This window comes from Hibiscus syriacus, unplaced genomic scaffold (assembly GCF_006381635.1).
Source record: "Hibiscus syriacus cultivar Baekdansim isolate YM2019G1 unplaced genomic scaffold, ASM638163v2 tig00110198_pilon, whole genome shotgun sequence".
Taxonomy (NCBI): Eukaryota; Viridiplantae; Streptophyta; class Magnoliopsida; order Malvales; family Malvaceae; genus Hibiscus; species Hibiscus syriacus.
The window spans coordinates 1,467,821-1,485,143 of record NW_024062623.1 but is presented as its reverse complement, the minus strand read 5'-3'; the positions used below and the strand labels follow the sequence as shown (position 1 = coordinate 1,485,143).

The following is a 17,323-nucleotide window of genomic DNA, read 5'->3' as shown; positions in this document are numbered from 1 at the left end:
TACTATTTTATTTTATAACTATATATATTGGCAAGTGAATCAATTTACATCAAATTCAATCATGCATTTAACAATAATAACAATAATAAAGATAAAAATATAATGTAAAATTTTATAACAAAGCAGTCTAAATAAACATGACATGAGAACTTTGTCGAAATTTATTCTGATATTTAAATTCAAATAAATGTTCCAATTATCTCAGCAATAGTGAAAAACAAAATTTAACTTTTTTGTTGGTTCATTTATATAAATTTCAACTTTTTAAAACCTTTTTGTGTAAGGCTGCATTTTAACTTTTTTTAGAACCTTTTTGCCCAATGCAACAAGTAGAACTCACTAAATGGAATTGACCATCCTATCTAGGACCACTTTTACAATTATTACTAGAGGCCAAATTGTTACTACTTATAATCGCAAAATTTTTTGTGGGCAGAAATAAATTATCAATAGAAAATATAAAAAAAATATAAAATATGATAATTTAAAATTTTTAAAGAATGACTGGCCCACCAATCCCTCATTCATCCATGCTGAGACTTAGTTAATCCGTCCGTCTATCCTGTTAAAACTTATTCAAGTCCTACTGTAAACTTCAAAACTACGGTAAAAGGACAGTCTTATCAAAGGACATTGTGGTGTACCGGTGGCTCAATTCTCTAGGTCAATCCTCCATCAATTTTGTGCCCAAAGTACACCATTCGTAGTTGACCAAGCACATTGGCCTTAACCTCAATGGTCCCCCCCCCCCCCAATTTACATTATTTATTCCGAGAAAACTCGACAATAATGCAGTCTCTCACATGCTTTGCTGGGGCTACTCCCCGACAACAATATCTAGAGGGCTGCCATCATCTCTATTAGTTTTATATGGCAAGCCTTGAAGTTCAAACCAAACAAAATCATTTTTTTAACAGAGGGTATATTCCTAAATTATGCCGGACTTGGTCGGAATTTCCGGCAGTTTACTTTGGATCGGTTAAATTTAACAAAAGTAAGGAAGCATACCAAAAAAAATGCAAAACAATGGTTACAAGCAGAACAACACATCATACCAGTATCATTACCAACACACAAGAGTTGATACAAATCAAGGTTTACAGATAATGTGGATGTCTTTCACCATAGAGAACACACATGACTTGGTTCGGACTAAATCAATGGAATCGTAAAATTACTTGCAAACATTTAAGTCTTGATGTTTTTTTAATATAATTTTAGTACACTAAAAACAGGCTTACTTGTTTTGAATCCCCTCGGCAAACGAAGATATATGTTGCAACAATAGATGAATGTGATCTCCAATCCGCTGCAGCATCCTTTCATCTGATCGAAATAATCACGAAAGTGCTTCCACATCTTCTCCATGAAGGCTGCTGCAGTGGTTAGCAAAATCATCTATGGTGCTAGCTAGCTCCGATCCCTGCATTTTTTCCCCATGGAATTACATTCATACAGCATTAGTGTTTCTTAAGTCTTCAAGATCTGAACACTCCACTATAATTTACATGTCATGAAATACTGCCAAAATTTTGCGTGACAGTTTAGAACATTAGATGTCAAACTTGAAGGTTGAAGGCACAAAAAATGCTTATGTCAACATTAGAATAATAGTAGGAGAACTCTCGACACTACCATCATGTATATATCTAGGCATTTCACAGAACAATATGTAAATTATAAAAATGGCTTCCATACTAGCTGATGCCAAGACAAACAGTTGATGTTTAAACATATAAAAATAATTACCAAGTCCGATGGCATCAGAGCTTTTCATAATCCTTAGCCTATTACAGGTATCAATAAACATCCTGAAACAAATGCCAAATTTGAATTAGGCAGCAGTTAACTGCCGTTGATCCAGTTGAAATTTGAGAAATAAATGCTAATAAGCTGAATTTCCTAATGCAGCAACATGTTCAGATTTGGATTAATGCAGACAAACGGTAACATAACTGGAGCATTAAGAGTCCGAGTAAAGAAAAAGAATGATAGAGAAACATTGGAATCTATTTTGAATTTTTGCAGGTCAAGCAACATGAATTTTAATTTTCCCTATCTTGAGAAAAGTTAAGCATACATGTCTGGCCGATGGAATGGTTTTAACATCCCTTTTCTGGCTGATGGTCAGCTAAATAAAGGGGGAAACAAATAAATTAGTTGTCCAACCAATGATACATGGATGCATGCATCATCATAAGAGAGTTTTTCTCTAGAGCTAATGAACAAGGGTTCCTTTCTGTTTAAAAGGGCTCTCACAAAAATCTTATATATAATATATCAAGCAGAGCTCACACTTTGTAATCATCCTAACTGATTCAGAGATGTTCTTACTTCTTAGCATTTCTTTACAAGCTCAAGAAAAACCCAAAAGCTTGAAAGTAGATTGCTATGTGACAGAAACAATTTCTGTTTTCGAATCTTATGAGCGCATTTTGTAAACCATACCATGAGTTAATTTTTACTTCTACGGAAGTGAAACGCTGACATTTCCCTGATAACTTAAAAATAGATTCTAACAGTGACTCAATATTTAAAGTAGCGATATTGTGTTATTATTATTGGTTTGGTAGGAAGGACACAACTAGAAGCAAAACTATGAAAAGGGACTTAGAGCTCACTCCCATGGGACATCACCCACAAGCATCCAGTCACCATCTTTATCCTCATAAGTAAGAACATATTCTGATCCATGCAGCAGATCCTCCAGCTTGCTTTTGCTCATTAGCTCCCTACCCGGGGTTCCATGAGATCCACATTGATCTGAAATCATAGTAAAATAGCAGTAACTGGGTCCATACAAATCAATTCTACTGTCTTTGTATCAATCACAGCTGCGCAGCACAACGTACATATGAAGTCCACTGCCTAAAATCTTTATAATGAAATAACTCACTTAGGATAAAACATCTGAACATCTTCTCGAGAGCAGAAGATAACTCCTGATATTTATAGTAGTTTCTCAAATCTACTTTCCTTAAGTAAGGAGCACCATCCATGCTGACCTTAACAAACAGAGCACTAGGCCCTACCTTTCCATCTACTTCATCAGTGTTCTTGGAATTACAGGCCAATGAGTTCTTCCTGAATGATCTAATAGGAGGCCAGCCTACAACCTGTGCCCTGCAAACGAAAGATGATCAGAGAATCTTATAAATGTTAAACCCAAATTTATAACAAGAAACCAAGCACGCGTACTTGCTAGCTGGTGCTTCACTGTTATTATTTGAAGTCACATTAGGATCGGGCACGGTATTCTTAGCAGCATAAGGTCTATCCTGTGCCACGTTCTGGTTCGTGATCTCATTGGTTTTTGTTGGTTGATACCCAAGGTTCTCAAGCACATAACCTGATTTCAGTCCCAAGTTTGAAGATGGCCTGGATGATGGCATCACACTTACTTTTGAATTTGAAAGAAATTTACCCTGCAACATAGATTATGTACTTTGCAGGTTAGATTTGTTAACATTAGTCTTGGTATTCATAAATCGCAATAGTTTCTACCTCAGAGAACTCATCCATTGCATCGGAGAACCCTCTTTTGTTGCCTGAAACTACAACAGTCTTCTTCAATGCAGTGCAGTGATCATCACTTGAAGAATGCAAAGGGAAAAGGGGTTTCTCATCGAGTTGAGCTGTGCTTAGCAAGCAAAGATCCTGATTTATTTCGAGCAACTGGGATCCAGGAAGCCCAAGACTAAGCTCGGTTGCCTTCAGATTCAAACTAGACTTGCTTTCCTCGGATGCAAGGGAGACAATAGAGCTATCCATGGGAGAACAATCAGACAAGCCCATGTAGTTGCGTTCCTTCAATTCAGCACTATTCTGGCACGCACTATCCACCGAGCCTGGAGAATCCAGTAAAGTTATTTTACTCAGACCCCCTTCCCCCTCCACACCGAGCAGCGGCGGAGACATCGGAATTAACACAGTTAACACTTGACAGCCTGCTATATTCAAAGATAACAGAATTTATTCTTTGAAGATGTAAAGAAGCTAAAGCTGCATATTTAAAACAATAGCTGGCAACAGGAACCTATGAGTAATTATAAACTATCCCCAAACAGATTAAACAACAGAGTTTCAAGTAGATACTTAATGAAATTAGAGAAATAAGGTGATAAGATCAAATAAAACAGCGTGGATCTTAAGTATGAGAAGCCTTACCTCTTCAAATGTTAAAAACAAAAACTCCTATGAAATTATTGAGCGAGAAAACAAATATATATAAATTTTAATTATCATATAAAATATCAAACAAATTGTTTCACTGGAAATTATAGAGCCGCATTTAAAGTATTTTTTGCTTGGCAAATGTAAATGCATGCAATGATGCAATAAAAAGAAGCAATAAACCAGCACGCGCCTAAAGAAGAGAGGTAAAAGGAAAGCTTTCTTTATATTTCTTTTGACGAGCAAAATGATAATACATAAAAGATGCAAATAGTTGTAGCATGTTTGGTTACTGAGAAAATTGGATTTTAAACTAAAGCTCCTAAAGCTCAAGACCAACAATCAAGAGCTGAGCTTAACTCTTCAACTTACGAAGAAGATAACTAACTAAAAAGAAATTCCTGCATTCTTTACACTTTTCCTTTAGTTTCTCGTCAGCTTCTCATGAAACAAACATCACTAACTAGAAAAAAGAAACATAAGCTAAAATAACAAAAAGAAAAGAAAAAAGCTGTAACAAAATTATCTGTTAGAAACATGAAAGGGAAAAAGAAAGATTAACTGATGGGATTGGTGGATCGGAAAGTAAGGAGAAGATCAAAATCAAAATCAAAATCAAAATCAAAATCAAAATCAAAATCAAAATCCTTTTGTATTTTCGTTTGATTTTCACTTAGAACTCAAATGGAAGCAAAAGAAGAGGAGAAAGTACAGTGTTTTTTTAAGAGAGAGAGAAACCGAAGGACCCTCCATTGCACATACACAAAGTAACAATCAAATGATTTTAATAATTAAAAAATTAATTTTATTTTTTCAGATTTTATTTTCAAACTTTTTTTGTATGCAGATACTATCTTATATTACACTAATAAAAGATAGGCGAGACATTAAATTTTTTTAATTATAATTAAAAATATTATTTTTACAATAAAATTTAGTTAAATTAATTAATTAATAAATCATTCAACATACTTCAAAATTTATAATATATATTACTCTTAAAATGATTTTTTCACAATTTACAAAACAATTAAATCATGACTTAATTTATAACTAAATTCATTTGTAAACGTATTTTAATTTGATACAATACAATTTTATTCATTTTATTTTATTATTGGTGTGTTTGAATTCGGAATTTCAATTTTTTTTCAAGAAAAATAGAGAAACAAAAAGTAATATATAAATGGGATTTTACAAAATTCAAAAACTAATGAGAAGAAATTGCTTAGCTAAATATAACAAATTCAACCACCCTACACTGCACTCAGTGCTTAGCTTATTATATATTCTTTCTATTTTAACAAACAGAGATTCCCATTCACATCACATTAATGTATTAAAAAAAGTAAATTAGTTTTTTATTTCTCAAAGAAAAATACCCTATTATGCTTTTTTATTTAATTTTTTAAACATTATTTATTTATTTATTTATTTCTTAAAGGTATATTTATTAGAGAAATGTGGGGTTCTTACTTATTTTTCGTTTTTATTTTCTTAATAATATAAAAAAGTAAATAAATTAAAAATACCTTCAAATAAAAATAATCATAAAAATGGTGTTTTCATTGATTAAAAAAAGTTGAAAACAATGATATTTTAACTTAATAAATTTGCCTAAATTCAATTTAAGTAAATAAAAAATTATTTTTAACAAATTATAAATATTAGATATATAATTCCGATTCGAATTTATATAAATACATACATTTTATCATATTTTTATTATCAGAGAATACATAATCAAACACATTTTCATATTTTTGTTGCTAAAAATATTTTTTATTTATATTTTCCAATTTTTAAAAATTAATTTTCAAAAATGAAACTGTTTTCGGAAATCAAACTCAATATAATCATTTAAATAAATAAACAACAAAAGAATAAGAAAAATAGAGAGAAAGAAATTGTGTAAATACATAGGGAGGTCATCGAGAAGGTTTGGTTGTAGGATGATTGCGAATCAAATATTTATATTTTTATAATATTTAAATAATTATTTAAAAACGAAATTTATTTACTATTACATAAAATCAATATTTTCTTTGAATCATAAAAAAATTATCAATCGGGTATTTGTATTCACTAAATAATTGAATTTAGCAAATAGAAATAAATTTAACAAAAAATGTCTAAAGTAAAACAAATAATAATCAGTTGTTATTTATTAAGGTCATGGGTTGAGCACCAAGAATACTAGAAGTGTGAGCGTTTAATATCAAATGATTAGAAGTTATCTTCGAATAGATACTACATTATATTTACCCTCGATTGACATATTATAATCAGTGGAGTGGAACATCCCCCAAAACAAGCAATATGCATCAGTCACTAAGTTTGAAAATATAATCAGGTCCTCAACTTTTTAGAAATTAAATTTAACTCCAAAACTTTTAACTGATAATTAAACTATTATTAACTATAATGTAAGCTCCTTCATCAAAGGTTAGCGATAAACGTAAAACAAAAAGATCAATAGTAAAATTGAAAAATTAAAAAACTAGTGATCAAATTAAAATTTCCAATAATTAAATGGTTAAGGGTATAGTTTACCCAAAATATAATTAGAAAATGCAAAATCACACAATTAATTGAAAGGGGACAAAGAAAAACAGAAATGAAGCGATATTATCCAAACAAGCTGTGTTAGGGGACAAGAAAGCGGCTTTTCATTTTAATTTTGCCGGCATTTAACTAACCTACGCACATGTTTTTCTTCCCCACCTTCCACCTTCACGCGCCTTTGCCCCTCATCCGCAACACACGTACCAATCAATAAGCAGCATGCATGGGGAATGTGTTACTGACTGAGATTGTTGTGGGCTCCCCCAGCTTCAACCAAGTTTGATGATAATGTCCGAAGAGGACGGCACGCGCGTTCATGTGCTTATTTTAAGGGTGAACTATACTATTGATCATCTAACTATTACATCTTTTCATTTTGACCATTATTTTTTAAATTTTATCAACTCCAGTCATCCAACTATTTTTTAATCTAAGATATTTACGATGTAATAATTTTTTTCTAAAAATTCTCAACAACTTGACAATAAAAGCTAAATACTTTTGTATTATCTCCAACTTAAGACTTCTAAAAGTAAAAACTATCACTTTAATCACTAAAATATTCATTGTGTCATCATTTGCCGTAAACATTTTACAAAGAAGCTAACACGACAATTAAAGAATTTGATATAATTACATATTTAGACATGGTTACTTACATATTCTATAAAATTGAACTTAAATTTAATAAATTAAAATAAAATTAATATTCAAATCAAATTGTGTCAAGTGTCATAACACGGTTTTTTTTAAAAATTTAGTTAACACATAACACTTCTATTAAAGGGTTAACGACCAAGAGATAAAATTGAATGGATTCAATAATGTAAAAGATGAAACACACTTATTTTTAAAGTGATGACCAAAGTAAATCAAACCCAGAAATGAAAAGGACTGCCCTCATAATTTACCCTATTTTCTTTGAATTTTCTATTGAGAATTTGTTAACGCCCCTCAAAATTTTATAAATTTACACCTAATATAAAATTCTATGTGCATACATTTTTGTAAAGTTAAAAAAAGAAACCTGATCCATAATCAGTACTTTTCATGTTATGTGTGTGTGTGTATCCAATTTCACCCTGATGGACCATATTCATATCTCGTCTTAGAATCAGATCGGCATCGTCTCGTTCCCTTTGCCTAGCACAACCAACCTGCCTACAATTTGTATCCGAATGTGTTGCCAAGCAGATCTGGCAGTTCTAAACACCAGATATAATCATACAACACAACCATAACACGAATGTTTCAATACAATATGAATCATTTAATGCATCAAAAATTACATAAATACAAAATACTAAAACAATTATGACATGATGAAATATACAATTCCGACATTATGAATTACCATGTCTTTTCATTCAAAGGTGTTGAGGGTAATTATTCATTTAGAATCAGACACTGTTCATACATGTGCAAAGTTTGGGTTAAAACTTTAGATTTTGCTATTTAGAAAAGAGAAAAGAAAAAAGAAAAACTGTGAGCTGAGAGTTGGTAATACAAAAGAATTGAAATCTAACCTATATCGGTAAAATATTGTACACATTCTGTTCCAGTTCCTTGTAAACTCAAAGAAAATTGAATTTCTAAAAAGTTTGCATATCATACCTCCCCATTTCTTACGGTTACAAAATGGATAAGAATCCTGTTTGTTGGATAGTAATATAACACTTGGACTCGGATGATGCCGACGAAAAGAAATAATCTGCAATCTTCATCTCCATGCGCTAAAAATCTAGAAATGGAGGAATGAATACAAATTTCAAATGCATTCCTGTGAAAGATGGGAAAAACAAAAGAAATTGATGAAAACATAGCAAAGGGATGCCAGATATTTGTTGAAATAAAAGTTGAACAAATTGATTGTTTGCTGTTTACCAGTTGTACCTTAAAATAAAAACCAAACGGTCGGGAGCAGAATATTGAGCTCAAATTTAGAAATTATATACTTCTAAATTATTTTCAGGCAAAGATTTAGCATTTTAGGTCGCAGGAATGAAGCAAATCCAACTATCCATTTTATTCTTTGATTTTAGACTTTTGCTAAGCAAAGACTAAAGGCAGTCTCCTGACCACAATTGCCAATGTGTAATACTGATAAGCAATGAACGTCTATTCATACTGATAAGCAGGTCTAAAAATACATAGAAATATTTTCAAGAAAAATCACTTTTATTTGCTATGATGCCATTTTCTGAATGCATACAAATATAAGGTATTAATATGAGCATATTTCACTTTTAAAGCTTACTTGGCGAAACAAGGTGGTATAGGCATATTTAAAATATTTATTCTATATTTTTCAAAAAGTATATACTTTTAAAAACATTTGAGGACTTAAACAAAGATGTTGCTATAGGTGTCTTTCTGTATACGCACGTATAAGGCTAGCATCTTACTATAATGCAGGCTATCTCATATGGGGGAGAGGTAGTGTGTGTGGGTATTATTAGTATATATAGGAGGTCAAGCTTGTTAAAATTATCAGATTTTATAGGCCAAAAGAAGAAACGAACAACAAACAACTTCAAAACGTGATGCAAAAACAGAGACATCAATATTGGACCAAGAAAGGACACACGAACCACAAAGAAGCTTTGATCTTACATGCTGGAAATGGTCGCCACTACATTCAAGTAGCAGCAGATTAATATTTTTAAAGAATTAAGTCATTCACTTACGTTTATTAAAACGAATGAAAGGACTCCAAATACAAATAACTACAAGAGAGCAGAATACCTGAGATCAGTGTCACCAATCAAACCGTAATTGTCAAGCCAGTCACTCCAACCCTGAGTCGTAGTTTAGCCTGTAAAAGAAACACTGGTTTTCTGATTCAAGGAGACACTACCTTTGCGTACTTGAGGGTTTTCTATAGAATACACAAGAAGACTTCCATCTTTTGTCCCGGCCAAGAAACATTCTTCTGGAGTTACAATTAGGGATGTTATTATCTTCCCTACCCCGTTATATCTTTGAACAACATCAAGTGTGTTCATAGAGCGAACAACAATTTGTCCTTGGTCACCAGCGCAAACCAAAAACTCACCGCACGCACTGAGTTCAACACAGTTAAGGCGACCATTGGATTCTGAAGAGGCAAGATGTTTTCCATTAATAGAGTAGAGGTTTAAACTCAGATCACCGTCGGAATAAAGTACAATCTGTCCGTGCCGAGAAGCTACAAGTTTTGACAATGCACTTCGAGATGGATGTAGTAAAGATCGGACATATCTTCCTTCTCTCAAGGTATGGAAAACACAAGTTCCATCTTTTGACCCACTAATAACTACGTCAAGTTCCACACTGACATACAGGCATGTAATGATGTCATCATGACCACAGAGAATATGGAAGGGGGTTTCAGCAATGATAGACTCAGTCTGCAAATTCCGAACTCTCTTTTCTGGGACTCTGACACGTACCCACACCATGACTGTAGTATCATGACTTCCAGTAGCAAGAATGCTTCCATCAGCTGTAACTGCAGTAGGTTATCAACTCTCGGTTAGAAAACAGACTCCAATAAGCACTTATAACACAAACAATTCATAAGAAAGAACATTTAGCAAATACAGAGCATCCTCATCTAGACTCGTAAGATGATACAATTCAAATTTTATGTTCATGTATGTTTTTCTTTCTTTCCTTCTATGCATCAATAGGCTATGAAGCTTGAATTACAACACCATCTTAGCATCAATAATTGAATCCCATTTCTCATTATTGCTAATGTGGCCCACTTTTAAGAAGAAACATTGTTGGGAAAAGAAGAAAATGAAAACAGAAAGCTTGACATTCCTTTTGTCAGCAGAATTACAAGATCTTTTAAAAGTAAATACCTGCAACACAGCTGACAACATCTTTGTGATGTCGAACGCTCTGAACCATTCTTCCATCACTCAAAGATATGACTTGAAAGCTGTTTTCCCAATTGCCACATGAGATTAGAAAATTCTCAGTGAGTGTTTGCATTGTGGCAAAGCATTGTGCTCCAAATTCAACATTTTCTGCCAGAGGGCTCGCAATTTTACGAGGGGAAATAATATCAGAACCAACTCCAAAGAAAGGATCCTGCAGATTTTAAAAACTAGCTTAAACAAAATACATCTAACGTAATCTGAAGCACATTCGAATGATCAAATTTAATTAAAAAAGCATATAACTAAGAACTAACCTGAGAACCTGAGAAGGTAAAATTTCCACCAGAATGAAGTTGGGTTGTCAACCACATCTTAACAGATAAGGTGAGACCCTGGTTCACAATGACGATGTTCGAGTCCAGCAATCCAACAAACATAACAGCTGATGGTGGATAAGTTATACAAGAAACAACAGATGTCAAACTGATAGAAGCGGGTGCAAAATACAAAGGATGAGCAATAGGAATTGGCGGCCCTCTTCTAGGGTGTCTTTTACGGAAAATCTGTATTGGTGTCTGACCAAAATTTGCAATTTGATCTACAATTGCTGATCTCTGCAGCTCATCATCCAGAGAGTCCAGATCAACAGCACCTTCATAAGTTAAATAATAGAAGACATTTCCAGCCTGCAATACACGTTTATTTTAATAGAGATCTGCTTGGAACCAAAAGGAAAAAACAAAAGGAAAATCAAATTCGGCTGTTGAACGATGCTATTTCTATAGAATACCTCCACTGCTGGTTTTCCACGCTGCTTGTAACCAAACACCAAATCAATCCAGTGATGGAGATTTGAGCTAACATACTCGCTTTCAAGGGCCTCCCTATTTTTACAAATGAATAATTCAGGCGAACCCTACAAAAAAAAAGGCAAACACAAGTTTTTCAGCATGACATCTAGGGTTTTACCACATCCATCTCTGTAAGACATTCAACTCTGTAAGGTTACGTCTATATTCATGTTGCAGTCCCAGAATAGAAATAATTCCATCTTCCCTATGAATTTCATTAGTTTATTTCTGTATTTTTCTGTTCAAAAACTGCACGGTTATCTTTCCTCTTCATTTTCAAATGGTCTTTCTGTCCTGCTGGAAAAGGAGCCACATCTTAGACTTAATATTCTTACTTTCTAAAACACCTCCATTGCAAGATTTCACCATTATCCTAACTTAGTCAGTCATTGTTAAGCTACGCATCTCCATTGTTTTCATCCATTTATGTGGCTCTTTACACTTGCAAAAGGATGACCACTAATATTTAATCTTTTACATTTTTTTATACATCATCTCATCCACATCTTTATCAGAAAATCAAACAATAGAAACAAATTTCATTATGGAATATCTAGGATTGCATTAGAGCCATGATAATTGTTATTTTTCTATATTTTTCATGATACGGACCCTGTATGAACAATATAAATCTAACTACACAGTTAAAATCACAATCCTAATGGAGGTGTTAATGAATGTGATAGGATAATAACCCTTAAACAATCAAGCACGTGAAACATATTAAAAATGATATTGTTAGAATATTTTACAGAAATCTTTATCGCCTTGACTTAATTTAGAGACATTTTTCCTCGTAACCAACCATCATACTAGGTTATTCCTCTTAGAAGAATCAAATAACCTTTCTGACGACCAAATAATTACCAAGCAACATAAGAACAATCATAAACCCCAAAAAGTTCTTGAAGCTGAAACAGCCTATTGACAAACAAAATTGTCCCAATATAATTTATGAAACATGACATCCTCAATGGGAATTCACATACCTTAGCCCAGGGAGGGAGAGAAACATCATTTATAGGTTCACCATCTTGTTTCACCCCAAGATGATAAGAGTTTGAATTGATAAGAAACTCGGGCATGTAATAGAACTCAGGAACCAACTCCTTCACATCACTTGTATTAGAGAGGCAATTACTATATGTACTTTCAATGCTTTGAAAAAGACGATCTGCATGATCAAATTTACCGCCCTGATAAAAAATGATAAATTAGTAGAGATTGTAAACTAAGAAGTGATACATAACAAGTGATAAACAAGGAAAGAAAACCATATTGCATTAGAGCCTTGATAATAGCTAAAGTTCGCACATAACTCTAGCATTTATGATGCTCACGCTATCATCTATCTCATGACATTTATTCATAAAAATCATTGCAGTATTTTTTCCAGGAAAAAACCTAAGATTATGGAGTTTCCCACCTTGGTTAAGCATTTAGGTGAAGGGGTATCTTTGTCATTTACACTACTTAATATTCTAACATTAATACAAAGGAGACTACCACATTGGTCGACTCCTGCAATTAAACTTTTCCAGTAATGTAATTTCCTTGCATCAACATTCCTCCATATGGAAGACCCAACAAAAGAGTATTCCTTTGCATCAGTTAGACATAATGGTGTTTTTTGGGAGGAAGTGTATATGGAGCAACCACCTGGTTTTATTGTTCAGGGAATGTATGTCTTTTTTAAAAATCTCAATATGGCTTGAAACAGAATCCTCGGGCTTGGTTTGGGAAAGGAGGTGTATATGGAGCAACCACCTGGTTTTATTATTCAGGGAAAGTATGTCTTTTTTAAAAATCTCAATATAGCTTGAAACAGAATCCTTGGGCTTGATTTGGGAAGTTTAGCCAAGCTATTGAGAAGTTTGGGATGCAAAAGAGCAAGTCAGATCATTATGTTTTCTATAAAAAGTAAGATAAGGGCATTATTTTGTTAGTTGTATATGCGGATGATATTGTAACCATTATGATAACTTTAGCAGAATTTCATCACTAAAGTCTTCTCCATCCTCAGTTTCATGACAGACTTGGGGATGTTAAAATATTTCTTAGGAGTTGAAGTTAGCATAAGTAAAAATGGAATCTTCCTATCCAGAGGAAGAATGTACTTGATTTACTATTGGAGATAGGAAAATTGTGTGCTAAACCATGTAGTACTTGATGGTTCCTGAGAGTTACTAATGACTTATTGGAAAGTTGAATTATCCTACTGTGACACATCCTTATATCACCTATCTGATAAGTGTGTTGAGCTTAGGGCTGTAAATGAGACGAGACAGATCGCGAGCTACTCGAGATCGACTCGATCAAGGATCGATAAATACTCGGATCGAATGGACTCGACTCGAGCTTGAGCTCGACTCGAGTTCTTAACGAGCCCGAAACGAGCTACTCGATATTCGACTCGAAAAGCTCCTGAGCAGCTCGAAAATATAATATATTAAGATTTTATTTTTAAAAAAATAAATTATTAATAATATTAATATTTATGTATTGATTTTTTTTAAAAATACAGTAAGATTTCATGTATTTAAGGTTCATGTTCGAGTTTGAATTTTGGGCTTCAATCGAGTTAAGTTTAAGAATTTTTTTTTTCATTTCGAGCCTTTTCGAGCTGCTCACGAGCTTCAGTTCAGGATTTCGAGTTCGAGTCGAGTTTGAAAATTTTAAGCTCACGAGTTTTCGAGTCGAGTCGAGCTCCATTTCAGAGTTTTCGAGTCGAGCTCAGCAATACTCGCTCGACTCGGCTCGGCTCGTTTACACCCCTAGTTGAGCTAGTATATGTCATCACCAACTCTCAATCATTGGAAGGCAGTTGAACCAATATAAGTGTGTTGATAATCAAGTTGTGCTTCATATAGCTTCTAATCCAGTCTTTCATGAATTAACTAAACACATTGAGATTGATTGTCATTTTCATTCGCGAAAGATCCAACAAGGTTTAATCACTACCTGCTAGGTCAAAACTGGAGAACTCAACATTTTTTCACAAAGGCTCTTAACGGAGTCCAGATTGATTATCTATGTAACGAACTCAACTTGAGGGGGTGTTACAGATTTATAGGTTAAATATTAGGGTTGATGTAAGTTCTACGAAATAGAATTCGTTGCTTTTCTATTTCTTAACTCAGTTACAGAAAAGAGAATCCTATCCTTTTTAAAGGACCTCTTGTACAAGAATTCTAACCTAGGTAAAAGTCTATTTAAAATTTAAACTAAAGATAAACTAGAAGCTGATGCCTTAGCTAAAGAAGGTATTGGCTGATTTAGTGTTCTTTAGTTTGGGTGTTTTGAGCTTATTTGATTCTGTTGGAGGTGTTTTGTTGGTTGTATCTTATGTAATTTTATTGTTCAACAAAATCCTAAGGCACTCTTTTTCTCCTTCCGGTGATTAAGGAGCTTCCCTACAAGCTCCATTAATCAAGAAGGGGGTTTTTAACGAGGTCTGAAATTCTTATAAAAAAAAGAGACTTGTCCTAAACTAACTAATTATTTACAATCAGTAATACACGTCTTATCTACAATCGACATTTTGCCTCAAGCTGGTGAGTATGTTATAGAGTCTCAGCTTGGATGTAAACTTGTCAAAGGTGGTTCTAGGAAGTGCCTTGGTGAGTACATCGGCTAGCTGCTAACGAGTAGAGACGAAATTAAGCTTAACTGTTCCATTTGTAACCTTCTCAGAGATAAAATCACAATCTAACTCCACATGCTTTGTTCGGTCATGATGTACTGGATTTTTGGCAATGCTAATTGCTGATTGATTATCACAATTAAGTTCAAAATCTTCACTGTGATTGATTTTAAGTTCTGCCTGAAACTCAGCTTCTGCACTGCTTCTTGACACTACATTATGTTTTTTGCTTCTCCAAGTCACCAAATTACCCCCGACTCGAGTGCAATACCCACTGGTGGACCTTCAGGATGTGAGTTCTTCTGCCCAGCTTGCATTGACGAAGACTTCTACCTTTCTACTCTCGTTCTTAGTGAAAAACCTCCATGTCCTGGTGTCATTTTAAGGTATCGCAAGATTCTAGTTACTGCTGCTAGATGCTCCTCTCTAGGATCATGCATAAATTGACTTACAATGCTAACTAAAAAAGCAATATCTGGCCTTGTAAGGCATTTCAGTAGCTACCTTGCTTGGACTAGAGTTTGTTTTTAATCCAGGAGGTTGTTGCATATATACCTCCTCCTTCAGATTTCCATTAAGAAAGGCGTTCTTAATGTCAAGTTGATGAAGCGGCCATTCCAGATTTGCCGCAAGTGATATGTATTACGTGGTTAATATAGGATATTATTTTACATATTATAGGACCTTTATTCTTGTATATATACTCATAATGTTGATGAATAAAATACAAGAAAGTATTCTCTTGCTAATATTTTATAACTTGCTATCAGTCCAAAAAAGTGGATTTTGCAAAGATCACACCAAAAAAATTGATTTTGAAACTATTTTATGAAAGGTTATCAGTCATTGCACCAAAGAAACAGTCCATACCCCTGATATTCTTTCCTCCTTTCCTATCATAAATCATTATCAGACAAGGGGATTAGGATCCAATCCTAACTTTCACATCCATTAACATCCAATGCGGAGTTGTAAAGAAGATACGGTAGTTAGAGTTTGTTATTTCCTGTAGATAAATCTAATTAGTTAAGATTAGTTTTATCCCTAGTTTAAAAGATAAGCGTAGTATAGCTATAGGACTCCTTACGGGAATGAAATTCTCGATGCTGAAGTCTTTTAAAAATACTCACTTTGTAAAGTTTTATTTAATGTGAAATACTGAGAAAACAAATCAGATTTTCATCAGATTCTATACAATGTACTGATCATCACCATTCAATTGTACGGGTCTCATTTATTAAACGTCAAAATTAAGTTGAGTGGTGATTAAACAAGTATTGGAAAATAATGGACAAAAAAATACAGGAGGATAGCCAAAACCCAGACCAGTAGTTCCATTTATTTACACACCATGCATCATATAATACCTAAATGTGTGAATCCATGAAGAAGATACCTGTAAATTACGGTGGAGAGACGTAAAAGGTTCTAACCGAAGGAGGTAATAAAGCACAATCCCCATGCTTGAGTAATGAGAGCCATAATAGAAACTGTACCATGAAATAGAAGTACAGCAGAACATTAGACAAATTGATCAATCAGATTCTATAGGAAAGAACTACTTAATGTATGGAAACTATGAAGATTACCTAGGTATATCAGGATCACAGAAGTTCCTATACCTATCTTCAAACACCTGAACCGTGAAGCATAAAATTGAAATTTTTGGAAACGAAAGAAGCGGTGTAGAGGAATCAGTATTAAGTATGCCATTCATTAAACAAAGCCAAATAAACTGACCTCAAACCGTTTAGAGTCCAGTGCTCCAACAGGCTTGGAGAGATCCCTAAAAGTTGATGACTTGTTAAAATCAAGAAACTCAGATGAGTAATCAGCCAAAACCCAAGGAAAAACAGGATACTGAGTCAAATCATTATAGGATCTTCCAGCAAGTGTGTTGAGAATCATCAAATACTCAAAGTTCGTTATATCTCTTCTCCTCCATCTCTCCCTAGCAGTTTCTGCCATTTCCAGTGCCACACGTCTATCGACAAATGAAATAAGGTCATTCCTGTCCCTATTGCTTCCTCTTTGAAACAACAGCTCATTTCTGGTAGAAACTATCAGGGTTCCAATCTGCTTCGCATCTTTCTGTGATGAGAAGTTCATAAATACGGGAGCAATTGAATCACTGAAGAAAATCTCGATAGCAGTGTATCTAAGCAAATACCGAGTCCAAAGAACAGCTTTAATCTAGGGTCAGCAAAGTAAACAAGAAGATG

At 33.7% G+C, this 17,323-nt stretch overlaps 2 protein-coding genes across 2 annotated transcripts in view; both read right to left on the bottom strand.

Moving 5' to 3' along the window:
• Positions 1-1,282: 1,282 nt before the first annotated feature.
• On the bottom strand, positions 1,283-4,904 carry LOC120218608 (auxin-responsive protein IAA9-like). The gene is made up of 8 exons (XM_039215542.1): positions 4,833-4,904; positions 4,735-4,784; positions 3,505-3,947; positions 3,199-3,425; positions 2,897-3,123; positions 2,622-2,763; positions 1,750-1,811; positions 1,283-1,423 (listed from the first exon to the last, which is right to left on the bottom strand). Exons 3-8 carry the CDS (start codon positions 3,916-3,918, stop codon positions 1,407-1,409), a joined length of 1,089 nt encoding a protein of 362 aa, XP_039071473.1. The 5' UTR covers positions 3,919-3,947; positions 4,735-4,784; positions 4,833-4,904; the 3' UTR covers positions 1,283-1,406.
• Positions 4,905-8,239: 3,335 nt separating this feature from the next.
• Positions 8,240-17,323, bottom strand: part of LOC120218604 (BEACH domain-containing protein B-like) — a 34,680-nt gene continuing 25,596 nt past the window's right edge. The window contains 9 exon segments of the mRNA XM_039215539.1: positions 8,240-8,481; positions 9,466-10,228; positions 10,587-10,818; positions 10,922-11,293; positions 11,398-11,523; positions 12,448-12,654; positions 16,498-16,591; positions 16,691-16,737; positions 16,842-17,294. Of these exon segments, the coding sequence (XP_039071470.1) occupies positions 9,549-10,228; positions 10,587-10,818; positions 10,922-11,293; positions 11,398-11,523; positions 12,448-12,654; positions 16,498-16,591; positions 16,691-16,737; positions 16,842-17,294 (2,211 nt within the window). The 3' untranslated portion in view covers positions 8,240-8,481; positions 9,466-9,548.

What these genes read in the sequence shown, in the direction of transcription:
- LOC120218608 (XM_039215542.1), bottom strand. Translation starts at nt 3,918, where the DNA reads ATGTCTCCGCCGCTGCTCGGTGTGGAGGGGGAAGGGGGTCTGAGTAAA. An exon ending in CAATGGATGAGTTCTCTGAG is followed by an intron (nt 3,426 to 3,504) that starts GTAGAAACTATT and finishes TCTATGTTGCAG; the next exon opens with GGTAAATTTCTTTCAAATTC. An exon ending in GTTCAGATGTTTTATCCTAA is followed by an intron (nt 2,764 to 2,896) that starts GTGAGTTATTTC and finishes CTATGATTTCAG; the next exon opens with ATCAATGTGGATCTCATGGA.